This window comes from Diceros bicornis, chromosome 27 (genome assembly GCF_020826845.1).
Source record: "Diceros bicornis minor isolate mBicDic1 chromosome 27, mDicBic1.mat.cur, whole genome shotgun sequence".
Classification (NCBI taxonomy): domain Eukaryota; kingdom Metazoa; phylum Chordata; class Mammalia; order Perissodactyla; family Rhinocerotidae; genus Diceros; species Diceros bicornis.
In genome coordinates, this window is record NC_080766.1 from 45,239,874 (window position 1) to 45,267,319 (window position 27,446).

At 50.4% G+C, this 27,446-nt stretch overlaps 1 protein-coding gene across 15 annotated transcripts in view; it reads left to right on the forward strand.

The window, feature by feature from the left end:
* The window catches only part of PCBP3 (poly(rC) binding protein 3), a 263,795-nt gene that overhangs the window by 208,811 nt on the left and 27,538 nt on the right, over positions 1 to 27,446 (forward strand). For 7 of the 15 annotated variants that reach the window (XM_058523305.1, XM_058523304.1, XM_058523292.1 and 4 more), the window contains 7 exons: positions 15,396 to 15,550; positions 17,869 to 17,892; positions 18,928 to 18,960; positions 19,431 to 19,547; positions 20,704 to 21,051; positions 21,800 to 21,928; positions 25,330 to 25,404. In XM_058523305.1, coding sequence (XP_058379288.1) covers positions 15,482 to 15,550; positions 17,869 to 17,892; positions 18,928 to 18,960; positions 19,431 to 19,547; positions 20,704 to 21,051; positions 21,800 to 21,928; positions 25,330 to 25,404 — 795 coding nt within the window. In that variant the 5' untranslated portion in view covers positions 15,396 to 15,481. Of the gene's footprint in view, positions 1 to 15,395; positions 15,551 to 17,868; positions 17,893 to 18,927; positions 18,961 to 19,430; positions 19,548 to 20,703; positions 21,052 to 21,799; positions 21,929 to 25,329; positions 25,474 to 27,446 lie in introns of all 15 variants that reach the window. The other 8 variants (XM_058523302.1, XM_058523297.1, XM_058523299.1 and 5 more) reach the window with 5 other exon arrangements.

Sequence of the window (27,446 nt, forward strand, 5' to 3'; positions counted from 1 at the left end):
CTCAGCAACAAAGAGGAACAAACTTTTGTTACGTACAATTTGGGTAGATCTCAGGAGCATTATTATGCTGAATGAAAAAAAGCCAATCTCAAAAGATTACATTTATTTGATTTGATTTATATAAAGTTCTTGAAATGATAAAATTATAGTGATGGAGAACAGGTCAGTGGTTGCCTGGGGTTAGGGTCTCGGAGAGTGAGTGACAATAAAGGGGTAGCATACAGGTGTCTCTTCACGTGATCCTGCTAGTGGAGGTGGTTAGAGAAATCCGTACCAGTGACAACATTTCATAGACCTATACACCAAAAAGTAGTGCATGTAAGAACTTGTGCCGTTTAGATGATAGTATTTTACTAGTGTCAGTTACCGGTTTTGATAATGTTCTGCAGTTATGTCAAATGGAAGCTGGATGAAGGGTACACAGAAACTCACTGTATTATTTTTGCAACTACTCGTGGGTCTAAAATTATTTCAAAATTGTACACACACATCTATATACATACACACACAGTAGAGTTGACAATTATTAAATCTGCAAATATAAAAAAGTAAATTGTGTAAACAGACAAATTAAAAGTGAGAGATTATCAGAGTGGATAAAAAAAGCAAGATCAATCTATGTGCAGTCAACAAGACATCTACACAAAATATAATGCTATTAGTACGTTAAAAGTTAAAGGACAGGAAAAGGTGGGGCCTGCCCGGTGATGTAGTGGTTAAGTTCCCATGCTCTGCTTCGGTGGCCCGGGGTTCACAGGTTCGGATCCTGGACGTGGATCTGCACAGCACTTATCAAGCCATGTGGTGGCAGGCGTCCCACATATAAAGTAGAGGAAGATGGGCACGGATGTTAGCCCAGGACCAATCTTCCTCAGCAAAAGGAGGAGGGTTGGCAATGGATATTAGCTCAAGGCTAATCTTCATCACGAAAAAGAAAAGTTAAAGGACAGAAAAAGATATGTCATGTGGACACTAATCAAAAGAAAGCTGGAGTGGCTACATTAATATGAGATGAAGTAGGCTTCAAAACAAGGAAAATTACCTGGGATAAGGAAGGACATTGCATGAACGTAAAATGATCAATTCACCAAGAAGACATATCAGTCCCAAAGATACATCGAATAACAGAGCCTTAACTTACACCACACAAAAACTGATGGAACAGAAAGGAAGAAGGGACAAATTCATGATTATAGTTGGACACTTCACCTCCACTCTCAGTGACTGATGGAACAAGTAGATGGAAAACCAGTGAGGATGGAGAAGAACACAACCCACCACCAAGATCTGCTTGAGCCTTACAGGACACCATCCACCAACAGAAGGGCACACGGTCTTCATGTGCACGCAGGACACTCGCCAGGGTAGACCATACTCTGGGTAGAGCGACGACATCTAACAAATTTTAAAGCAACTGAAATCATAAAAAGTGTATTTTCTGACCATAGTGGAATTAAACTAGAAATCAGTAACCAAAAATAACTGGAAAATTTCCAAATACTTGAAAATCAAAACACACACCTCTAAATAATGTGCTAGTCAAAGAAGAAGTATCAGAGGAAATTAGGAGATATTTTGAACTGAGAGAAGGAAAATATGCATATCAACATCTGTAGGATACAAGTAAATCAGTGCCTCTAGAGAAATTTATAGCATGAAATACTAACATGAGAAAAGGTTTCCAAACCGTAATCTAAGCTTCCACCTTAAGAAACTAAAGGAAAAGAAAAAGAAAAGGAAAAGGAATGGCTAGCAGAAGGGAGGAGATAATAAAATAAGACCAGAAACCAATGAAATTGAACATAGAACTAAGCCTTTTCAAATTGGACCAGCTCAGAGAAAGACGACAGCAGCCCTGTATTTCAAGAACTGAGAAGAGCGGCAGGGGTTAGTGTTGTTTTATGGGGTGGGATGCGGTTCTGTTCTCATGGTATTTTTCTGTACCCTTTTATTGGCTTAACAAGACATATTGCTTTATGAGTGTTTCCTCCGCCCTCTGCTGGCAACTGGTGGGTTTGCAAATCAGACTGAGCCTGGGATGGAGGAGAGGAAGGTCATCTAGCCTGGACGTGGGACAGGTCCCCTGCTTTCCCCGAGGGAGGGAAGGCCCCTGTGTCTCTGGCTTTGCCTGGCCAGCTGGGCCTTCCTCCGCCCACGGCCAAGTTTGTCCTCCAGGGAGCCCTCAGACCCCAGCACACAGCAGGCCTCCAGCGCTCCCTCAGTGACCAAGTGAATGAATAAGGAGATGAGTGGACTGAAAGGAATGGAAATAGAATCCTGGACGTTTCATGAGTATCTGAGTTTAGAAATCACTAAATTCTGATTTCAGAATGTCCTGTGAGGCCATGGAAATGGAGCTGGGCTCAGTGCTCATTGTCTATATTCACCCAATCTTTAAATATGTACTGAATTTGCTCCCGCCCTCTTGTGGGCCCAGAATGGTGCTAGGAACTGGGGGTTCAGTGTTGAATGAAGGAGATAAACATGTCCTCTGTGCACACTGTGACAGGGCCAGGGCAGTGGGGGAGATGGGGTGCTGGCGGTTAGGGGGTGCAGTAGAGGCCTGGCAGGGAAAGCCCTCAGCAGAAGGCCCCAGGCAGCGGGCAGGTGGTGGGAAAACTCAGTCTGTCACAGGAAGGGAGGCCAGTGGGGCTACGTGGGGATCGGCAGAGCAGAGAGGGCGCAGATAGGCCTTGGGGGCAGTGTACTGGGAGGGAGGAGCCTGGGTTGAATTAGAGGGGCAATGGAAGATGCCCAAGAGTTTCAGCAAAGAGATGACAGCCTGATTTGAGGTTCTGAAAGGTCACTGATGACATGAGGCAAGATGTGCGCCCTCCATGTGTTCCTAGGAAAGAGCGCCCAGGCCAGCCAACGGCCACAGCGTGACTGTAGAGAGGCCATGTCCTCTGTACACTGCGTCCAGGACCAGCGGGCACTACGTTCTCCTCTGCCTGCCCTGGAGGGAGTTGGTGCAGAGTCCTGGTACCTCCCAGGGGTACTCGGGACAGGCACTGCCTTGGGCTCAGCACTTACAGGAAGGGCTGGGAGTCCTTTTCCCTTTTGTTTGTGATGTTTGGAGACACAGTCACACTGCCACCACAGACTGGGGCAAGGAGACGTAGGCTGTATGCAGTTCTCAGAGTCATGGATACTCTCTGTATGTCCCCAAACATTCCATTCCTGTGGTCTCCTGAGCCATGCAGGATGGCAGTGGCACACAGTATCCTCTGGCCAGGCCAGCCCTGTGTACAGAGGCCATCTCCAAGTGCTGCTGGGCCCAGAGTGCCTGCATCTCCCCAGGACAGGCTGAGGCCAAGTTGTTACTAGAGGTTCTCAAGGGACATGTTTGCCACACCCCCCTGTGTGCCCAGCACCAACACAGACTGGTGAAGCGGGCACCAGGGAGACACCCATGTGTGTGTAAGTGGGTGAATGTGTGAGTGAATGTGTGGGTGAGTGTGTGTGAGTGAATGGGTGAGTGTGTGGGTGAGTGAGTGTGTGAATGGGTGAGTGAGCGTGCAAGTAAGTGTGAATGGGTGAGCGAGTGGGTGGGTGAAGGAATGGAGTGGGCCCTCTGACCTAGCGTGGAAGCCAGGAGCTTGATCAAAATGCTTTCCCTCAAATGGAGCTCAAAAGGTGATTTTTGCTATCTGATTTTTATTTTTTTAATAACTTCAGTGTCATTATACAGCGTCAAGATGGTTATTTTGTTCGAATTATCTGAGGAAATATTTGGCTCCCTTACTCGCTCGTGAATTGAGAGCTGCCTGGTACGATCTCAGGTCGTGGCGGCTGCTTTTTTTTTTTTTTTAATTAAATTTTGTATTTGAGATAACTGTAGGTTCCCATGCAGTTGTAAGAACTAATATAGAGAGATTCCATGCACCCTTTACTCAGTGTCTCCCAGTTGTAACATCTTGCAAAACTACAGTGCGAATTTCACAACCAGGTTGTTGACACTGATACAGACAAGATACAGAACCTTCCATCTCCACAAGAATCCCCGTGCCCTTTCACAGCCACAAGCATTTCCCTCCTGTCCCTACCCCCACCTTCCCCCCAGAAACCAATAGTCTGTCCTCCATTTCTATACTTTTGTCATTTCAAGAATGTTATATATGGAATCATACAGTGTGTAATCTTCGGGGTTTGTTTTTTTTCACTCGGCCAAAAATCTGGAGATTCATCCAGGTTGTTGAGTGCATCAGTGATTGTTTTATAGCTGAGTAGTGTTCCATGGGGTGTTCATTTCCCACTGGGGCTGCACGTGGCAGGGATGTACCAGGACTGTTTAACCAATCGCTGGTTGAAGGTGGTGTTTCCTGTTTAGCGCAGTTACAAATGAAGCCACTCTGGGCATCATGTACGAGTTTCTATGAGGACATAAATTCTCATCTCTCTGGAATAAATGCCAGGCTGCAATCAGTGGTCGTAGGGCAGTTGCATGTTTAGCTTTTTAGGAAGCTACCAAACCGTTTCCCAGAGTGGCTGCACCATTTTGCATTCCTGCCGCCAGCGTCTGCGATATCCAGTTTCTCCTAATTCTCCCAGCATTTGGGATTGTCACTATTTTTATTTTAGCTGTATTTTTACAATTTTATACAATTTTTGATATGTTGTATTTTTATTTTCATTCAGGTCAGTGTATTTTCTTTGTGTTTCCCTAATGGCTCATGAGGATGAATGTCTTTTCATGTGCTTGTATGCTGTCTGTACGTCCTCTTTGGTGAAATGTCCATGACTTTTGCCCATTTTATAGTTGGATTGTTTATTTTTTTTACTGTTGAGTTGGTCGTTCTTTATACATCTTAGTAGTTTGTCAGACATGTGGTTTGCAAATGTTTTCTCCCAGTCTAAGTTTGTCTTTTCATCCTCTTAATATGGTTTTTGCAAAACAAAGGTTTTTAATTTTCAAACATCTAATTTCTCAGTTTTCTTTTTGTATATCATGCTTTTAGCGTCAAGTCTGAGAACTCTGCCTTACCCTGGATCCTCAAGATTTTTCCTTTTTTTTTTCTTTTTCTAAAAGTTTTATAACTTTACTGATTTTTGTATCAGGATAATACTAGCTTCGTAAAATGAATTAGAAAGTGTTTCTCTTTTCTTCTGTTTTCTGAAGGAAATTATGTAGAATTGGTGTTAATTCTTCTTAAAACTGTTGGTAGAATTCTCTAGTGGAACCATCTGGGTCTGGAGATTTCTTTTGGGGGAGTTTTTAAGTTATGAATTCAATTTCCTTAATAGTTACATAGGGCTATTCGAATTATCTATTTCAAGTGGGTCAGTGTGGTCATTAGTCTTTCTCAAGGAACAGGTGGGTTTCTCTGAGGGCGTTCATCTGTGTAGAGTTGATCTTGGTATTCCTTCATCATCCCTTAGATGTCTGCAAAGTGCTTGATGATAACTCCTGTTTCCTTCCTTATACTGATATTTTGTCTTCCTTTTTTGTCAGTCTTGCTAGAAGTTTATCAATTTTATTGATCTTTTCAAAGAATCAGCTCTTTATTTCATTGATTTTCTCTAGTTTTTCTGTTTTCAATTTCAATGATTTCTTTCTTATTTCCCTTCTTCTCTTTGCTTGAATTTATTTTGTTCTTTTTCTAGATTCTTAAAAGGAGAACTTAGATTATTTATTTGAGACTTTTTCTCTTTTCTAATGTATATATTTTGTGCTATATATTTCCCTCTAGGCACTGCTTTAGTTGTGTCCCACAATTTTTGATATGTTGTATTTTTATTTTCATTCAGGTTAGTGTATTTTTTTTGTAATCCTTGAGAGTTCCTCTTTGACCCAAGGACTATTTAGGTGGGTGTTGTTTTAGTTTCCAAGTGCTTGGAGATTTTCCTGTTATCGTTCTGTGATTGATTTCTAGTTTGATTCAGTTGTGACCAGAGAACACACGATATGATTTCGATTCTTCTAAACCTGTTGAGGTTTGTTTTATGGCCCAGGATATGGTCTGTATTGGCCTGCATTCTGTGGCCATGTGTGTTCTGCTGTTGCTGGCTGGAGCGTGCTGTTGTTGATGGGTCCTGTGGCTGGGAATGGTGTGAGTTCTGCTATCTCCCTCCCCCACCCTCCACCTGGCCCTGGGCATATGCTCATGAGTCTCCCGTCCCTCATGAAAGGAGGCACAGCCCCCACTTCCTCACCCTGTCACATCCCCAAATATGCACCCCCCCAGCTCACTGCCTCCTCCCGATTTCTTTCACAAAGGAGAAGAGCAGGTCCTGAGTGCCAGGTCACTGAGTCGTGTGGTTGTTGGTTTCTATTACTGGCAGCCTACCAGAGTTCCTAATGGATAGGGTGGGGAAAGAGTTGGGGTTGAAATTAGGACCAGTGGTTCCCAAATGTGGCTTCACTCAAGAGGAATCTGAAGAACCTTAAAATGCAGCTTCCAGTGCCACTCAGATCTGCTGGATCAGGCTCCGAGGGGCAGTACCTGCTGTCCAGGTAACTCCAATGCTGAGGGCTCCCTAATCTGTCACCACAGGACAGCCAGGTGAGTGCTGGGCCACCAGGTGAGCACTGGGGTACAAGGTGGGGAGGGCCTCCTTTCCCAGACTCGGTTCTTGCAGCTGCACCACCCCACCCTCCTGGGACAGGATGACCTGCATTGCTGCTGCCCTGTGGGCAGTTCTGGGAGGCAAAGATAAGAATCCTCTCAGAGCTTCCCCCAGATGCCCTCATAGTCCTCAAGCGCTGCCTCCTGAGGACTTGTGACCAGCTCCTGGACGGCTCCACGCTGGGGAGGGGTCTCCCACATGAGCCCTGCTCTGTGGGCCGAGGCCCTCCTGTCTGTTCCTCTGGCTCCTATATCGCCTGTCACTGGTTCCATATGATTTCTTGACAGGCTCGTCCCTCCCTCGGGAAGAAAGGGGCTCTGTTTATCTGTCTTTGTAGGACAGCACAGTGCCTGGAGCTTAGTAATTGCCAAGGAAATATTTGTTGAATTAACAAAGTTATTAATTACCAATTACCCACGAGGCGAATTTCAGTCTGCTTCTTGCGTTTATGTGTTCCTGAGGAAGGAGCTGAGGCAGGAGCGCTGCGCTGGCACTGGCTCTGATCTCTGACCCCCGTGCCACAGCGGGCAGGCTGTGGGGCTCCACAGCGCGGTCTCTCAGGAGGGGCCGTCAGCAGGCGTTCTCAGGCTCTTGCCTGCTGCGAGAGCATGCGCAGCGGCAGAACGTTCCTGTGCAGGGTCTCGGTATTCAGCCTCACGTGTGACTTCACCCTCTGGCTGCCCACTGAAGGCAGCAGCAGCAGTTTACACAGAACTGCCATTGAAGCCGACTTCTTAAATCCATCATTAGGTTTAAATGAAATTTAAATGAATGGATTTTACACACTTGGACAGAATCTATGCATGGGATGATTATAAAATTTGCACTTCACATAGTGAAGTGATGTTTGCTTATATGTTTGCTTCCTGAATGTACCTTCCTGGGTCCGCTCCGTCTTTGGAGACAAAGAGCGGTGGCAGGTGGGGGGGCAGAGCGCAGGCAGGAAAGCGCAGAGGGGCTGCGGGGCCGCAGAGTGGAGAGAGGAGCCACCCCTGTCAGGTGCAAGCCCCTTAGGGCTGCCAGTGACAGCAGCACTGATACCAACGCCCTCTGTCTGTTTTCCTTTGACTAGAGAAGAATCATTAAGTCACATAAAGCTTGGACTGTCTTTGGAAATTGCAAGGACTTTCCTCGTGGTCCACCACCCTCCTGTTGCCTCGCTTGTGAAGAGGTAGCCCAGATCTGAATGTGGGAGTCTGAGTGTCTGGCTGCCCGGCAGGCCTCGCTCGGAGGGGATCCTCCAGTTTCAGACTGGCTTTCAGAAGAGCTAAGGAGCAGAAAATCTGGTCATTATTTTAGGCAGACTCAGCAGTCCCAACAGTCAGTGTGGCAAATGTGGGGACTCCATCTGCTCAACCAGTGTCATGTCAACCCCCTCCCTCTTAATTTCCCAGTGCCCCACAGCCATCTTTTCCCTCCCTCCTTCCAAACCCTACTCTTGGGACAGGATTTGCAGTGGCGTCGACAGAGCTGGTTCTCTTTCGCTCATTTTGTGGTTTTGAACAATCTGTATCTTAGTCTCCCCACCACAGGGCATGTGGTAGGACTTTGAAACAGCTACAAATACGTGTTGCTGTAAGTGCTCCTCAGTCTTGGGTGTACACCCATCTGTGGCAGTAGTGTCCTTGAGGGAAGAACATTTAAGCACATGGAAGTTTCATCTAGACACAGGGGATTACAATCTCATAAAACCCACCTCCATTCCTGCGAATTCTCTCCAACCTGGCGTTAGCGGGCAAATGCCTTTGAAAACCAGGGGGAGCTCTTACAAGTCAGTGTATCACATGGAGGCTATTACTGCCCTCCCTGGGGGTTAAGACCAGCTCCAACTATTGGATCCCTTGCTCTGGAAACACTCAACACAGAGCACTGGGGCCCCGTGCCGAGTCTGGGCCACATGACCCGGCCTCTCTGACCTCGGTGCACGCCCCACACCAGAGCAGCAGAGTCCTTCCTGAGGACGTTGCAGATGGGAACTGAGTGTGGCCCTGCCCAGTGGTGGGAGACACAGGATACGGGCGTCAGGGGCTATTGCAGTGGCCTCTTCCCCAGGCTTTCTCCACAGGAGAGAACGGACAAATGGAGACGTGGGGAGAGAACACACTGAGGGGCTCCCATCCCCAGTTCTTGTTCCTACAGCCCAGCTGAACCCGACACCTTCCCTTACTTTGAGTTTCAGGTTTTCCCTCAGCAATGTGAGGTGACATATATCTGTTCAACAGAGTAGTGAACAAAGTACTTTGAAAAGGATTTCTGTCTCCCATGCACTTGGAAACCAGGTCGTTTTCAGATTTGGATATTTCATTACAGATCAAACTGAATTGAGTAGGGCCCTGTTTCTGCCATTGCACCCCAGCATGTGCCAGCCCACAGGACTGGGAAGAGAGCAGCAGGACTTGAAGACGTGACTCAGCCTTCAGGTTTGTGTGAGACAGCACTTCAGTCTCCTTCATTCTCGGTTTGTGAGAGCACTGGCTGTGTGGGTCCTGGGAGTCCAGGTCTAACCAAGGACTGCAGAGTATTCGCTCTGTGATCCACAGAGAAAGAGCTCTTGTCAAAGTCACCGGTGGCCTGTGCTCTCCCAGCTCTGTTCACTTCCTTGACCTAGACTCAGAGACAACAACCATTCTACAACTGGGGCACATAGACATTGAAACTGTTATCATAACTGAAAAATGTATGTTCAAGAAGCAAGAGGAAAGATCGAGCATGTTAAGTAGAGACATGGAAGATACAAAAAAAGACCCTGCTCAGATTTCTAGAGATGAAAACGACAATGTCTGAGATGAAAAACATACCGAATGGGATTAACCACAGATTGGGCATTGCAGAATAGCAGATCGGTAAACTAAAAGACAGAAATAGAAACTATCAAAATGAAACACAAAGATAAAAGGCAGAAAAAAATTAACAGAGCATCAGTGAGCTGTGACACAACTTCAAGGAGCCAATAGATGTGTGTTTGGAGGCCCTGAAAGTGGGGGAGTGGCAGGGCCAGAAAATAAATTTGAAAAAAACAATGCCCACAATTGTCCAAATGTGATGAAAATTCTAAGGCCACAGATCCAAGAAGCTCAGTGAAGCCCTAAGCACAAAAAACATGAAGGCAACTACAAGGCACATCATAGTTAAATTGCTCAAAACCACTGATTAAGAGAAAAAACCTTGAAGTATGCTAGGCAAGAAGACACACTGCAGATAGAGAAGCAAAGATGGGAATGCGGCAGACTTCTCTTTGGAGACAGTGCTCATGAGGGGTGAGGGGCAGCATCTCTCCAGGACTGAAAGAAAAACACTGTTGGCCTGGAATTCTAGGCCAGGCGAAATAGCCTTCAAGACTGAAGGTGAGGGGCCAGCCTGGTGGCGCAAGCGGTTAAGTGCGCGCGCTCCGCTGCAGCAGCCTGGGGTTCGCTGGTTTGGATCCGGGCGCGCACCGACATGCTGCTTGGCAAGCCATGCTGTGGCAGCGTCCCATATAAAGTGGAGGAAGATGGGCATGAATGTTAGCACAGGGCCAGTCTTCCTCAGCAAAAAAAAAAAAAAAAGACTGAAGGTGAAATAAAGACTTTTCAGACATACAAAAGCTGAGAGAATTCATCACCAGCAGACCTGCACAACAAAAAATATGGGAAATTCTCGGGCCGGCCCCGTGGCTTAGCGGTTAAGTGCGTGTGCTCTGCTACTGGCGGCCCGGGTTCGGATCCCGGCCATGCACCAACGCACTGCTTGTCAGGCCATGCTGAGACCGCGTCCCACATACAACAACTAGAAGGATGTGCAGCTATGATTGAACCCGGCCACGCACCAACGCACTGCTTGTCAGGCCGTGCTGAGGCCACGTCCCACATACAGCAACTAGAAGGATGTGCAACTATGACGTACAACTATCTACTGGGGCTTTGGGGAAAAAAAATAAAAAATAAATAAATAAATAAATAAATAAAAATATGGGAAATTCTTCAGGTGAAAGAAAAATGATGTAGGTAGAAATCTGAATCTACACAAAGGAATGAAGAGCTACATGGGTAAGTATAAAAGACATTTTTTTCTTATTTATCTAAATCCCTTTAAAAATAATTGAGTATTTAAATTAAAAATAATAATGTACTGTTGGGTTTATAACATAGGTAGAACTAAAACGTATACAATGGTAGCAGAGAGGCCGAGAGGAGGGCTGGAGGCACACTGCTGTCAGTCCTCATGCTCCCTGAGAAGAGGCTTGAGATGACTGCACGGTGTGCTGGAGTGAGTTACAGGTGTGCACCTAAAGTCTGACGCCACCACCGCGACACCAAGACAGAGAGTCATGACTAATAAATAAACAAAGGAGATAAAGTGGAGGCATACTGTGTAGGCAGTTAACCCAAAAGAAGGCAGAGAAAAAACAATAGGAATGGGGGAACACAGAACAGATGCTAAAGATAGAAAACAAATAGGGATGATAGAGTTAAACTCAGCTCTGTCAACAATCACTGTAAATGGTCTAAACACCCCCAATTAAAAGGCAGATATTGTCAAGTAAAATAAAAAAGCAAGTTCCAACTGTATGCTGCCTTCAAGAAACTCACTTGAAATGTAAGGACACAAATAAGACAAAAATAAAAGATGGAAGAAGATACACCATGCTAACACTAATCAAAAGAAAGCTGGGGTAGCTATATGAATAACAAAGTAAATTTCAGAGCCAAGAATACTACCAGAGATAAAGAATGATCTTTCGTAGTGATAAAGGGGTCATTTCATCAACAGAACATAACAATGCTAAATGTTATGATGCTAATAATGGAGCTTAAAAATACATGAAGCAAAAAATGATAGAACTGCAGCAGACAAATCCACAATTATCGTCAGAGATTTCAACATCCCTCTCTCAATGTTTGATAGAATAAGTAGACAGAAAATCATAAGACTATAGAAGACTTGAACAGTATTACCGACCAACTTGCTCTAATTGATATTTGTAGAACATTCCACCCAATAGCACAAGAATGCACATTTACCAAGATAGACCATATTCTTGTCCATAAGCAAGTCCTAATAAATTTAAAATATCTAAAGTATTACCGAATATGTTCTCTAATCATAATGGAATTAGATTAGAGATCAAAAAAAGAAAGATATCTAGAAAATCTCCAAAGATTTGAAAACTCAATAACACACTTCAAAATATTTCATGGATTAAAAAAAAAATCAAGGGAAATTTGAAAGTATTTTGAAATGAGTGAAAAAAAAGCACAAATATCAAAATTTGTGAGATGCAGCTAAAGCCATATGTAGAGAGAAATTTATAGACCTAAACATCTATACTGGGCAAGAAATAAGGTTTTAAATCTATGCCATCAGCTTCTTCCTTAGGAAACTAGAAAAAGACAAATAAATTAAATCCTGCATCTCCAAGGTTTGGGCCTGAGCAGTTGTATGGCAGGAGAGCTGAGACAGACAGACGCCTGGGAAGACTGGGGTAGGTCAAGAACTTCATTGGTCGCACATGTCCAATGTGGGTATCTGTTGGGAATTGAGGTGGCTGTGGGAATCTGGTGCAGGGCACGTTCTGACTGAGGCACATCTGTGGATGGTGTCGGCACAAAGCAGCATTTAAACCACAGACTGGATGGGCTTCCCCTGGTGAGTGTAGACAGGCGAGAAGGGGGAGCCCTATAGGGGTTCATGCCTGGTTCTCCTCTCCCTCCCATTAAATGAATTAAAATATATTAAATCCCTCTCTCTAAGGAGAATAGAAGGAGGGGTCCTGCTGGCAAGAGAGATCTGCCAGTCTCTGGAACATCAAGTGTAGGGGAGGAGTGAGTCACAGAAAGAGGTTTTTTCCTGATGAATTGGCCATCTGACTTGCTTTGGGGTGACTCAGACAGGAGTCCAGCTGCTGCTTCCTACTGAATACCCCAAGTGCTCCTGTGCATTCCCTGATAGCCCACAAAACTGCCTGGTGGACTCTGCTGCAGGGGTGGTCCCTGAGGAGGGAGCAAGGCCCAGGCACTCTCAGGAGTTGCCTCTGATGGGCAGGTGTCCCAGGGCCTGGTGGGGACAGCCAGAGGATGGCCTCGTGCCTGCTGGATGTCCACGATCCTGGGGGAGATGCCTGTCTGCCACTGGCACAGGGTGGATTCTTCAGGGTCAAGGGTACTGAGTCACAGGTGACCTTAACCAAGACTGCTCCTTGTTCTCACCAGTCTACAGAGGGCACTGTGACGCTCGCTCTTGGCCGCGTGATGAAGGCAGGCGCTGGCCTGTGCAGCAGCTCACTGGCCTGCGTGACTGATGGCAGTCGACAGCCTGGAGCCTGAGGCACCCCTGGCACTCGCTGACCCACTTTCTCCACTGTGGGCTGGAAACATTTACATAACAGATGGCTGCAGGGCCCTGCTGTCCCCCTGACACAGGAGGAGATGTTCCTAATTAAAAAGGAGGCGCAGCACCCCAGCCTGGCCACCACGTGATCCTGTTCATTGGTGCTGATAACTCGGCCTTAGCATATACTCGAATCTTTAAAAAGGGCTTTACAGGGCTTGCTGCAGGGAGTCTGTGTAGGAAGGAGCAGTGTTTACTTGGTGCCATACCATCATTTGAGCTAGATCGACTCCTTGCCTTTCTGGGCTCTTTCTTCCTGAGTGCCCTCCTTAGAAGCAAACCTCTGACATGTTCATGAACACTGCACCGTTCAGCAGAACTCTCTGCGGTGGTGACAATGCAGGCACCAGACGCTTGAGTCTGTTTATTCAACGCTTAAAATGTGGCCAGTGAATTTTTTCTTTTAAATATAAATAGCCACATAAATAGCTCTCCAAGTGGCTAGTGGCTACCGTATTGGACAATGAAGTCAGAGAACATTAATGTGTAAGGATGATTCTTAAAAATTCTCTTTGCTATGTATTATACCTTCATGTTAAATCCTTGTTATTCAAAAGTGTCATTTTATCACAAAGGGTCAGTGTCCAGACACCCCTTTGCAGGGGGCAGGGGGTGCACACGCAGGTTTCGCAGGACTTGTGTTCCTGAAGGGTTTAGGCAGCCAGCAGGTGGTGTGACACTTTCATTAGCGAGGGACTAAGTGTGGGGTTGTGTGTGTGGAGCTCTCGCAGGCCTGGCATTTGGTTCCTCTCGGGGCTCCACAGCCTCCTTTCATGGCCCCAGCAGCTCCGCCCACTCAGGTGTACACCTGGGCAGGTGCCCACACTCCTGGGGGCCCTTGGCGCTCTCAATCCATCAGGGTTGGCCCGGGGCCCCTCCTGGGCCTCTCATGGGACCCTTTGGCCCCAGACCCGTACCAGGTTATCAGGAATCTTCCTCAGCCAGGCCTTCCTTCCCTTTCTGGCCACCAGGCGGCACCCTGCTGTCAGAACCCTGTGGCCACCACTCCACCGCCCTCCAAGACTGGCGGATCCCCCGCTCCCGTGGGGGCCACTCATGCCCATGTCCCATCCTGCCCTCATTTCCTCCTTCTCTCTGCCCTCCCCATGGGACCCTCACACACCCCACGATGTCCCTGTACCCCACGCACCCAGGCAGGCGGCTCTCCAGCTCCCATTGGTGCACCGCACTGACACGGGCACGGAGACTGCCTGCTCGAACTCCGAGAAAGGCTACCCAAACACTCCACTCCCTTATGACCCCTGTTACCCTCAGTTACACCTCCAGGCCTAGAGTCAGGTTCTGGTGTACCCCAGGCCCTGCTCCCACCGTCTGGAGCCTGCACATGCCTGCAGTTCCCTTGGATCTCCTGGTCTGTTCTGAGAGTCCCCTCCTGACTCTACACCCCCGGCCTCACCTGACCTTCGCATTTAATCCTCACTGGTGCCTGTCTCATGCGGCCACTCCATACACCGGAGTGGTGGTGACCTGTCACTCAAGATCCAGCCCAAAGGAGGACCTTGATGCTCCCCAAGAAGGGGCTGTGGCCCCAGGGAAACCCTGTGCAGGCCTTGGGGGGGGGGTCTGTCCTCCGCTCGTTCAGACCCATGTCACCAGCGCGCATGGCAGCCCTGTGCTTTTCCCACGAGCACTTCAGGTTGACTGCCTGTTTGCTCCCTGCCTGTAAATCATAAAACGGATCCCTAACTGCCTGGGAGGCTAAACGCTGGGCCGACTGTCACAGAAATCATACAGTAAACATAAACCAGTGATACGGGTATGGAAAGCATTTTCTGAAACCTTTATAAAGGGGGATGCTCGGCTATTTGGCAGTTCATTTAATAGAGACTAAATCCACTTAATGAGGATTAGCAAGGAATCTTGACTGTCATTGAAAGGGGAATGTCACTGCCTGCGCTTTCCTGGCTTTTTAAGGGAGAAAGGAGTCCCAGCTGGAGGGGGGGTCCTGGCAGCAATGTGATGGGAAATGGGCAGAACTAATGTAATAGTGGAGCAGACACTCACCGGATGCACACTCAGGACCCCAGGGCTTACCGGGGAACCCCTCTCCCTCTCCAGCTGCTGAGAGAGCTCTTCCTGTTTCCCTCGTTACAGAGGCGGAAACTGAGGCCTGAGGGCTTGGTGACCTGGCTGGGGGTCACTCGGTTAGTCAGCAGTGGGCCCCCAAGGCCTGTCCCCCCACGCTGTGTTCCCCTAGCCTGTACAGGTCGTGCAGGTCACACCACTGGGAGTCCCGGGCGCTCCTTCCTCTTGCCTACAGGGGGTCCCGGGGAAGCCTTTGCCTCCTGAAACCTCCGCTTTGCCGGCAGCAGTGGTGGAGGCAGCACCCCTGCTCCCCACCCTCTGCAGGCGAAGGTCCCTGTGGAACAGGACATCCTCCACGTGGGCATTGGCTGTTGAGGTTGTTCTCAGTTAGCAGCAGCTGTGCTTTCTCTTTCCAGGTGACACCATCTGGGCCCCATCTGTCCTTCCTCACGGCACCCTTGGCACCTTAAGCCACTACCCCCAGCCGCATTTTGGGAGAAAGATGGAGTCCAAGGTCTCAGAAGGTGGCCTGAACGTGACCCTGACAATCCGCCTGCTGATGCATGGAAAGGTACAGAAGTGCAAGGCCACTGCCTTGTCACTCTCCTCGTAAAGAAAGTCAGACCAGCTGGGAAGAGAGGGAGGGCATGCCCAGGCCGGGTCTTTGTTTTATATTATGCTGTTTAAAATTGTAAGCAATCTCAAACTGACAAAGCAGTTGCAGTACAGTCCAAATTAGGCTTCCCCTGGAACCGTTGGAGACTAAGTTGCCACCTGATGCCTATTGGTGAATACTGTAGTGTGTATTTTGTGCACACGAGGGCGTTCTCCTCCACACCCTCAGCACACCCATCAGGATGCCAACACTGATAGGTTCTGGCTACTTTTCCTCGGACCCCACTCAAGCCCACCAGCTGTCCCGATGCTACCCTTCATGACGGGATTCTCCCCAGTCCTGCCTTTCCCTTTGGAAAGTTTCCAGTCAGTTCTTTCGTAGAATGTCCCTCACTTTGGCTTTTTCTGATGTTTTCTCGTCATTGGCAGGAATGTCACAAAACCTTTCCTCTCTGGTGGCCCAGATCTTAGGGTGTCCCATTATTGATCACTTGGTTGGGGGTACCTGCCAGACTTCTCCACCTAGACCTGCTCTGCTTCCACTGTTATGAAAAAGGCCTTGCTGGGGGATACTTAGACACCATGTAAATGTCCCGTTTGTCATCAGACTTGGAATGCATTCATTCATCCACTCATTCATCCATGTCTTCATGGACTCAGGGTTTGCTATTTTATTCATATTATTCCCCATTGTTTTGATGCTCATATTGTTCCTGACTTGACCAGTGGGAGCCCCTCTGTGCTTGCTCCTGTGTCCTTTTGACGTGATCCATCCTTCTTACAGCACTACCTTACTTTCTGGCACGAAACACCGCTCATGGCTCATTTTGTACTTTCCCTGCCCCAGTCCTGGAACCAGCTATTCCTCCAAAGAACTCTGACGCCTTTGAGAGGAGGATGGTGTTAGAAACCCAGATCAGGGCACATGGGATGCTCATCGCTCTTGGGCTGTTGTGCGTCCCAGACAGAGTTGGGGAATATATGTATCTATGTGTTTATGTATATAGGTGTGTGTATGTATGTATAATCACACACATGTGTATACACACATTTGTGTAATATTTATTTCCATATTTATCTCTATATATTGGGCCCCATGAGTTCACGCTCTCAATTCCAGTCCAACAGCACAGGGTTTGTTCTGGCTCCTCCATCTGTCCTGTGTTTGTGCCATGAGAAACCCAACTCCCAGTATCTGCGTGGTCTCCTGCCAGGGGGCTAGCGGAGGCTCTGGCCTAGTGCCTGAGGTACTGCTCATCCTAGATTTCCAGAAGATATGCCCTTATCCTGTGTGTGGGGGCAGGGAGGAGGGTGTCACAGCCAGAGCATCCCTTTCTGTGTTGGTGAGATGATGACCAGCCTTTCATTCTCCAAACTGGGTGACATGTGGTCAAGGTTGTGTGTACCACAAGAGGGCAGTCTGGGTGTGCACTGCAGAGGGCAGTCTGTGAGGTCAGTTATACGGCCCCCACCTCCAGCAGCTGCCACAACAAGCACCAAACACTGCCCATGGGAGATGAGGTGCCCTGACTGCCAAAGGGGTCACTGCCTCATGCCCAGCTACTCTTTGCTGCCCCGTTCCCTGCCGCACACGCCCTCCCCATGGCCTAGCGCAATTTAAGGCGTTCACCAGGAACGTTGTAATTGCTGAGGACTTTGTTGTAATTAGGAAAATGAGTTTGATTTTGAAAGATATTGTTCTCTCTGGCTAGAAGCAGGGAGCCCTGTCTCTGTGAGATACTTGGTAGCGCCGTGTGGGTCTGTCACAGGCAGGGAGGGGCTGTGACTGACAAGCAGGCCTGGCCGGGATGTCCAAACCATCACGGGTTTCAGGCTTTAGAACCATGGCAGCGTGTTCAAGTGTGCCTTCGAATGTTCTACCTTTTTAAAAGGTCAAATAGCGATAGCAATGCTAAATTTTCTTTACATCACAAAATCGAGGGAGATTTTATTTTTCACCTTTTTCTTGCAGGGTTTCCTTAAGGCCTTAAGTGCATAGGTGATGCTTCCCAACTTATTTATCTGGAAAGCGGCTGGCCATTCTCCTTCTGCTCATCTGTCTGTCAGAGGCAGGACCTAGATCTGGCCTTGGTCAGATGGGCACAGAGGAACCCTTGGGCTCAGGGCCTCTGTACAAGTAGCCTGCCTGTGCACTCCCTCCTGACTGTCTAAATCTCCTTCCTCACTCGTAATGGATGGGTTTCTCAGTGTCTGTCACAGGTTTTTTTCTCTTTCTGCTCTATGACATCATCTTTCTGTGATTTTTTTCTACAGGAAGTTGGAAGCATCATCGGGAAGGTAATTACAGAGTGAACTCCCTGCCTCTATCGAGTCTCTGTAAGGGGACGACGAGGACCGCTGGCACCCCTGTGCTGGATGGTGTGCACGTGCAGTGAGGATTCCCAGGGAATCCTGCCATCTCCTTGCCTCCAAGCTGCACCACCTTGAGGCTGGTCCCAGAGCATCGTGTTAACCAGCTCTGTGGGAGCACGGGAGGTGTTCCCCCACAGCCCCGCCCTGGGAAGGCCCCAGCTGGTGACCTCGGAAGTCTCGCCCCCACTGCCCTGGTGGTCAGTCCCTCTTCCCGGGTTTGAGAGACCAGTAAGAATTCTTTCACTTGCATTCTTCAGAGTAGTCTCCCACCTATGGCCAATGAGTGGCAGTGAGTCTCTTCATATTTACTTTCTAAATAAAAGAAATGTTCCTATGGGGAAAAGTAAGCTCCAATTTGAACCCTGTGCCTGTGAGAGAGGCCAGGGCTGAGGGCTACTGTCCCTGTCTGGTCACGTTTTAACTATTTCTGGGTTCCCTGGTGTCCCAAGTGGTCCCTGTACAGTAGGGGCACCACCAGTGCTCAAAGTCCAGCTCTTTCTCACAACTGCCTCGGGGGGCAGCCTTGGGGAGTCATGGGCCGTGGGCCTTGTCCCCGCTTTGCCTGTGATAAAAGTAGGGGTTGGCTGTGAACCTGTGCACAGACCCATCCCCACACCGTGGAGCAGGTTCCCTGGCAATGTGGGGTGCCGAGTCAGGTCCCCGGGTCCAAGCCTGCCCACCGTGTGCCCCTGGGCCAGCTCCTCGGTGTCCTCCTCTGTGAGGCTCACCTGCAAGGCTGTGGTGAAGGCTGAACAAGTCACGGCGTGTGTCCAGCTCTCAGCGGCGCCTGGTACGGAGTCTGGCCTTCTGAGGGGCTGCTGCTTAATCACCTCCGGGGTGTACTGGGGCGCACAAGGCAGGCGGCTCCCAACACCGCATGCTGTCGCGCCAAACCTTCTGCACGCCTGTAGTGGAAGCCCTGAGTGATTCCTTTCACTTGTTGTCTAATCTTTGTTCCAGAAAGGAGAAACTGTGAAAAAGATGCGTGAAGAGGTGAGTTGGCTTGCTCTCAACAGCATCCTGTTTCTGGGTCGGTGGGAGATGCAAGGCTGGGAGGGCCTTTAGTGGCTCTGCACCCAGACCAGCTGGGAACCTGCTGTGTGCGCAGGGATGTCGGGGAGTGCTACCTGCTGCAGTCACCTCACTGAACAGGGGGCACACAGCAGGGGGAGGCCCCTTCCCTCTGACACACACACCCCAGTGGTTCAGGCACCTCTGTTTCCCCAGCGAGCAGCCGTGGATGTGGCGCCTCCTTACTGATCAGTTGGGTCCTTTCTGCTGATTAAAATTGCACTATAAAGGACAGCGCTGGAAAGAATTTTACTATTTAGTATTGAGGTTTGCCCATCAGGCACCAACCAGATACGTTGGCATCAGTTGTTGTCAGTAGGCCTGGAGAACCCGGCCCATTACCGGCCCTGCTGCTTTAATCTAGTTTCTGGGTTTGCTCACCTCCCTTCTAGAGTGGTGCGAGGATCAACATCTCAGAAGGAAACTGCCCAGAAAGAATCGTGACCATCACAGGCCCAACGGATGCCATCTTCAAGGCCTTTGCCATGATTGCCTACAAGTTTGAAGAGGTGAGATGCACCCACTCAAGACCCCTGTGGGCAGACGGAGGGCAGGACCTGGTCCCAGCCGGTTCTCCAGCCCCTCGTCCCCTCTTCCCCACATCCCCTGCTTCTGGACAAGGGCACAGCCCTGCCCACCCAGGACTCCCTACCCAGCCACCAGGACCTGTTTTGGCTCCTCTCATCTCCTCTGCCTCCCAGGGACTCTCCCCACTCCAGTCTACCTGGTGACAGGCCAATGTCCCTCCTCCTCCTAAGACGAGCGTTGCACATGCCCACCTCACTCATGTTTCCTTGAGCCCTGCCCCCAGAGCACGGAGCCCTCGGGAAGCCCTGGCTGGCACGTCTGGGCCCCAGCCTTCTCCACAGCAGCTCACCCCTGGTTGTGTAGCTTGGCTTAGATGTGGATGGATAAAGGGAGACACAGACATGTTAACTCTCATGCTGGCACATATAAATATGTGTACATTAATGTGCTATGACATTTTTGTGTACTTCTGTCAGTGAGTCAAATCTTAAGGTTTTTAAGTGTTTCCAATTTTTTTGAAATTACTAGAAGTTATTTAGAGATGATTTACTGTTTTTATTCAGAGAGTGATCAAGCTGGGGAATAAATTTTTCGGTCAAAAATGTGTCACTTAGTCTGTCCAAACCCCTCCATGCCCCTCCAGGCCTTAAGGACAAAGGTCAAACTCTGAGCCTGGGCACCCTGTGGATCTGCGCCCTGCCCCGTCCCAGGGCAGCACTGCAGCCACTCTGACGTTCACGTCTGTGCATGGTCGGCGTATGCAGGTTCCCCACTGCCCATCCAGCCGCCATCTCCTTGTCCTCCTAAGCCTGACTTGGCCTTCAAGCCTCTGCAACCAGCCCAGCCCATCCACTGTGTCCTTTCTCTGTGCACACTCAGCCGTTTGCTGCTGTGTGTTCGCCTCCATCTAGGAGCATGTGTGTTTCCACACTTGTCTTCCTCCCCCGTTGACCGTGAGCCTTTCAGGACGGGGACCTCACCATTGGTGCTGAAGCCTGTGCCTGCTGCCACTCGGGCTCACAAAGAGGCTCTTTGAGCACGTTCCAAATGCTCTTTCACAGAGCCTCAGATTTGCACTCACTGATGTTTAAACAGCATCATGTATTGGCCAACGTGTGTTCATGTCTCCCTCTCCAGGACATCATTAACTCCATGAGCAACAGCCCTGCCACCAGCAAGCCCCCAGTGACACTGAGGTTGGTGGTCCCCGCCAGCCAGTGCGGGTCCCTGATTGGCAAAGGCGGCTCCAAGATCAAGGAGATCAGGGAGGTAACAGAACCTTCCCCAGCCCGATGGGTGCCAAGCTGCTGGGTAGGTAAGGACTCTCCCTGGGGGAGGCACTGCCACCCTCAGCAGAGTGTCAGCCCCTGTCACTGCAGACCCTGCTGGCATGGAGTGTACAAGAAGAGAACAATCCAAAAAGCAAGAGTGGAACATGGGAAACCCTGCAGCATGTGCAGACCCCCTCGCAGGCCTCGTGCAGAGGTGCCGGGCACTGCAAGAGGGAGGGGCATGTGCCCGACCCAGGACGGTTAGGGGCCTCGTGCGATGGGGTGGGCTGTAGCACTCCACCACCCAGTCACATGGCTCGAGGGCACAGAGGCCCTGCGCAGTGGGGCTGTGGTCTCTGCCCCAATGAGGGGCCTCCTTCAACTGTTAGGCCCAGTTTCCTGGGAGAATACTGAGGCACCCCAGCTGGGATAGAGTTTGCATGAGGTTCAGACTTTATATCTACGTGTTCATCTATTCCAAGGAAAGCCCGAATCCTTCCCTCTCCCAGAAGGAGGGTGGCTGCCCAGTCTTGATTCCTTCAAGGAAAGACAGCCATAAAGTCTAGGCCCATCTAGAATCCATCTTTCTCTGTGACCTAATACTCTACAAAGGAGATAGAATTTCACATAATTGAAAAAGTGACTGTATTTTAGCCTCTGTCTCTTGCAAACGCCCCTCTGCAGGTTAAAATGCTTCCTGTCCAACATCACTCGCCCTCGCCAGGTTCATGCTGGACAGTGGTGGGCTGAGACAGACAAGACCTGCCCACAGGGGCTCCCGAGGGAATGTGCAGCAGGCTGGGGCACCCAGGCGGGCATAGAGGGGGTGACATGGGGGGTGAGTTTCCCAAGGTGCACTGTGCCCTCGACGCACACCCTCTCAAGAGTCCAGGAAGCGCTGCTCCAGTGCACATTGTTGCCTCTCCCTCTGTCGTGCCCCTTCCAACATCTGGTTTCTCCAGTCCACAGGTGCCCAGGTCCAGGTGGCTGGGGACATGCTGCCCAACTCCACAGAGCGGGCGGTGACCATCTCAGGGACCCCTGACGCCATCATCCAGTGTGTCAAGCAGATCTGTGTGGTCATGCTGGAGGTACAGTCTGTCTGTGCATCCGGAGGTCATCGCCGGCCTACCCCTCACTCCACGTTGGCTGTGGCTTCTTAGTGTCGGTGACGGCAAAGGCTTTCGCACCTTGGGGACACAGGATTCACACGGTCAGGGCCATATGGGGGCTGGGTGTCAGGAATGTGACCTGGGTCCCTGATCCAGGCCCAAGGCAACCTGAATGAGAGCTGTGCTGGGTGTGCAGGTGCCGTGGGAAGGGCAGCCCCTGGCACCCGCCACCTTGGGTGGGTCCATCGTCTTCACTGGGGAGTCGAGGAGAGAATATGTGGGGAGGCACGTACTCATCCCCTCATTTCTGGAATTGGATGAAGAGTTGTAGTCCATGGAGTGAGGGGTGTGCAGCAAAGGGTTGGGTCTTAAAAATGGTGCAAGTCTGCGCTGGAGACAGTCTGCACTGGAGATGTGCATGGGGAGGTGGAAAGGCTCACTCTGTGGGCAGGACTGCTGCACTGGGCCAGTTGGGGTAGGCGAGGCAGGAGGCCTGTGCCCACCAGGCCTGCAGACATCAGAGCACCACCGAGGTACAAAGGGCACAACTTAGGAAAAACACATGAAAATGCCCAAATTATAAAAACAGAGAGGAGTAAACAAAAGGATTAAAACTGAAGGAAAAGCAAAGAAGGCCCAGCTGAGCAGGAAAAAGCCTGTCTTGAAATTTTGGGGGGAAATACCCTGAGATTTAAATTTCAACCAGTACTTGCAGCAAGATTCATCAAAGCTATCAAAGGCTGCTGAAATTTAACCTAAAATGAAGTCATCCTGCCTCAGAGGTTCCAACAGCCATGCTGGTGGCCTGGCGGCCGGGCCCCTCTTCTGCCTCACGCCGCTGTGCCCAAGAGCGAGGTTCTGCTCGAGGTAACCACAACAGCAATCCCCATAGGAACTGAAGCCTCAGCAGGCAGCTGTGGGTTCATCCATCTTTTGTACTTGGCTTGGTGTGAAAACCCATGTCCAGCTCTTTAAAAAAACATGTATAGTTTTGATTTTTCTGAAGTATATTTTGTGAAGTCAAAAATATTTTTCTAAATAGTGTAGTTCTGAAGTTTTCCCCAACTACTAGTCCTGGTGACAATCAGTGCTGGCCTGTGTTCCCTTCAGTCCCTAGCCGCTGGGACCCTGGAGGGGCTGCATGGGCAGACGGTGAGCGGGGCCCAGCCGACAGGGCCACAGTGAGCTGGGGATGCCCGACAGGCTGCACGTGCTTGTCTGTTAGGCAGTGAGGGCACCTCAGAGTGACGGGGATAGAACAGTTCCAGGAGGACAGAGCCTCCTCCACCCCTCCTCAAAGGTCAGAGCAAACCCGTGGTCTTCTCAGGACTCTGCACAAGTGGCGTGGCCTGTGCCATGTTTGTGGTCAGATGCGGCCCCCACAGATCAGGCTTGACCCCCATTGGCCGTGGGGCCCTGGTGCCCCCAGGGCCATGATTGGAACAGCCTTGTCTCCTTCCCGAAGGCGGGGGGGGGCATCTGTGAGATGGTGAACGTTGAAGTACAGTGCAAATAGGTAAACACTGGGCTGAGGTGATGCCTCGTTCTCGTTGGTTACAAAGCTCCCAGAGTGGGGATGGGGGGACGGCCATCTCACCAGGGAGAAGATTCATGGCACCTAGAAACAACTGGGCCTGTTTTTCAGTGAAGAGGAACTGGACAAATGGAGAAGTTCAGAGGACTTTCAGATGTGGCTGTGGGGTGGACCTGACACCCTTGAAATTACCAGCGCAAGTCTGGGCTGTGTGTGGGCGAGTCGGGTGGAGAACACAGGTGTCATGGCCACGGCCTGCCCGGCGACGCCTGCTGCATCCCAGGGGACTGTGGGGGGCTGTGCTCAGAAGGCCTCTCCTCTGGCAGAGGAAGTTGGTGAGAACGGGAATTGGGAATCACAAGCAAGAGGCCCCGGGAGAGCTCACAGTGCCGAGATGGCAGGCACTGCCGTCAGTAGGGTCAGAGGGCACCAGGGATTGGGGGTGACACACTGAGGCTGAGGGTCACGAGGAGTGTGCTGCTCAGCATCGGGGCAGGGGGACAGCAGCTGGACCAAGTCCTCTGCTTGATGCAGTGAAAACGCTCATTCATTCACTCTCGGTCTCATCACGATTCTTCTGCGATCAACCCTGAATCTGATCTGAGACCACAATGCACCCCACTTTGCACAGACGTTTCTGGAGGCCTTTGACCATAACCACAGAAATACTGAAGATGGGCCTTCCCTGGGAGCCCAGCGTCACCCCAGGCAGCAGTCAGCTCACGGGCCCTCTCAGCAGCCTTCCCGCTTTACAGCAAAGTCACACAGCATGGCCAAGGTCACATGACGTGGCCTGGGTTACAGAGTTGAAGCTGCCACCCACTCTGCTGAACCTGTCTCTTCATCGCTTTGTGTGTCTCAGGTGGGGGCACTCTGAGATCACATCTTACTGGCGGGGCCACAGGCTGGGCCTGAGTGGGCCATGGCCTCCAGAACTCCCAGCAGGGACAGGCTGCTCTGGCCAACCCCCTCTGCCTCTGACTGGTGGTGTTGCTCACCTGGAGACTCCTGACTCGCTCACCTGGGCCAGGCCCAATGACCTCTGTTCCCAGGGAAGACTGCCACCCTCTTGATTGCCTCTGACCAAAGGGTTTGGTTGACTTTGTCAGAATCTGGCAGACTTCTGGTACTTGAGAATATTGTTCACCCTGAGAGAAGAATCCTGTACTGTTGGACACAAATAATCAAAGGAAATTATAGCAAACCTCACCACGACTGTGGAATATTTCATTTGGACTCTAAACTTTTTGAAAAATAGCTCCTTTTTTTATAATAGTGAAACTGGATGTTTCTAACTTTCCTATGATGGTGTCTATTGAACATCACCTCAGGCCAAGCACAGCCTTTGGAGCACTGGGCATAGAGTTCCCACAGTGGAGCTGCGCACAAGCTCGGCTTTTTCTCAGGGATTAATGAGAGAGAGAGATTTTCTCTCAGACTTAACACCGGGCTGACACACAAGTGGAGCGACAGCACCCAGGGCCACGCAGGCAGGGTCTCATCTTTGGTTCTTACTCTGTCTGGGGACCAACCCTCTGTGCCACCAGGGGAGCCCGTCTGGCATCTGGCAGGGTGATTGGCGCCCAGGCTGGGCATATTTAGGGCGGTGGTTCCAAGGAGGAGGGGGTGACCCTCTGGAGGAAACTGGGGTGGTTCCTGCAGATGGCCTTCCTGCCCTAGGGCGCCCCCCACCCCTCCTGGCACTGCTGTGCTTAAGGGGCTGGGGCGGGCGGGCGGGTGGCACAGCAGGGGGGCGGGCTCGGGATGAGGCCTCCCCTACCATCACCACTGTCATGCTGCAAAGCTGCTCTAACGCTCTCTCTCCCTCTCCTGTCCCTTTTCCTAGTCCCCACCGAAAGGTGCCACCATTCCCTACCGCCCAAAGCCCGCCTCCACCCCTGTCATTTTTGCAGGTGGTCAGGTAAGAGCCGACCCGCTCGCGGCCTCCACTGCCAACCTCAGCCTTTTACTGCAGCCCCCGCCGCTGCCCGTTAGTGCACTCAGGTTTTCTCCCTCCTCACGTGCACGTCTCCCCCCACCACGCTGGACGCAGAGCTCTCCCAGCCCACTGCCAGGCCCCGGGGTGGACAAGAGAGAGGCTGGCCTGGGCAGTGTCTAGCAGACAGAAAGGGCCAAGGCAGGCGTCCTGTGGAGTCTGGATGCAGAAACGTCTTCTCCCTGGACTGGCACAGCAAGACCCTGGTTCCATGTTTGTACCTGGTTCTGCCTGGGCGACACTCACCAAATCTAGTTCTCGAGTGTTTTTAAGAAGTTTAGTTAGAAGGGCCAGGAACATTACAGGTGGCTTTTAGGACTGTAAGAACTAGGGTCCCATTTTCCCCTGAAATACGTGTTCCCAACTTCCCACAAATGAGTTTATCCTGGGAGCACATGAGAGAAGAGTCGTGCTACCAAGGAAAGGAAAGATGCCCAGTGGGCGAGAGCCTTCCTGGTTACAGCAATGGCCGCAGGCCGGGCAGGCCGGGAACGTGCACTTTACACACCTGTTGTTTTGGCTGGAGCCACTGACCTCCTTTCTCTCCTACCAAGGAGGGGCCTAGAAGGCCAGAGGTCGCAAAGAAATTTCTGTCTGAGGCCAGCAGTCCCCCTAGTAGGGCCTAGAGAGCTGCCTAGAGGGAGCTGTGCCTGTTTCCTCCCAAGTGCCCACTCCTGCCGTCCAGCACCTGCCCAGAGGCGTCCGCAGCAGGAGCTCATTTTGTCCCACTCACCAGGATCACTCAGCTGCGCGGTAGATGGACTTGGAAAACGCCCGGCCAGTGGTGCCTGGAGGAGCTCTGCGTCCAGTCGGCAGTGACGTGTGTCTTTGCTCAAGGGAGAGTTAAGACAGAGACTTCCCAGAGGTGACGCAGGTCAGGGGAGAATGACCATGAGGTTTTAGTTTATTATTACAAAAGAAAGGAAAAAGAGAAATAAAAATTTTGTCCATGTTTTTCTTTACTACATAAAGGAATCTTATCAGATCTTCAGATTGACTCACATGTTAGGTGAAGGGCAGGGTCTGTGTTTCCACGGCTTTAGCAGTATTTGTGGTGCTTCCCACAGTGAGGGACGCAGCGGCTCCCACATGGCCTGTGTGGCTCAGTCTCCCAATGGCCCTGCCCTTTGCCATTAGCTGTCATGTCCATACATCATTCTCTAACAGCCCTAGGATGTGTGCACGTCCCCATTTTACAGGTCAGAAAGTGAGGCCTAGAGGTAGGGACCTGAGGACCTGCAGCCATGCCCCCTCCTCGCCAACCTCAGGGAGCATGGGGGCCCAGAGACACACAGCAGGCCTGGTTCAGAACTGTTTTCTTTTCACCCAAAGTTGTGGTCAGCTAGAAGGTTGGTTACCTACGTGGTTTTGACCCTAACGAGTAAAGAGATCCATGATGATTCTGCGTGGCAAAGTATGGGACTTTTTTAAAAAAGGGAGGCACGTTGACACAAATGGGGGCCCAGGAAGCCACATGGGTGAGCCCAGCCTGCACCATTTAGGTCACCTCCCCGTCTGAAGCAGGGGCACTAGGCTGACCTCTCAGGGCAGCAAGGTTACTGCCATCATGGGCACCTATCCCAAGGCTGTCCCCAGGATGTCAGCATCTTAACCTGGCCCCTGTGCCCTTGAGACAGTGTGGTCTGACCAGTGGCTGATCTTGGTCATCTATGGGGGAACAAAGTCACATGAGAGTTGCCACTGCACTGCAGGTAACCCAGCAGAGGAGCCACAGTACAAACTCAGAGATGAGGGTGTGAATGAGACCTAACGCAGCAAGGGGTCCCCTCCAGAATTGATCCCCACACCACCAAGTGCAGGACACACTACAAAGCCTAGACTTCAGAGAGATGTGGCCCAAGAACCTCGCCCTGACTTACCTCTGTGAAGAGGCCCATTGCTATGGGTGCTCTGCCTGCACAGGCGAAGTGGGGCCCTGGAGGTCGCAAGGGCCTGGCAGGCGTCCT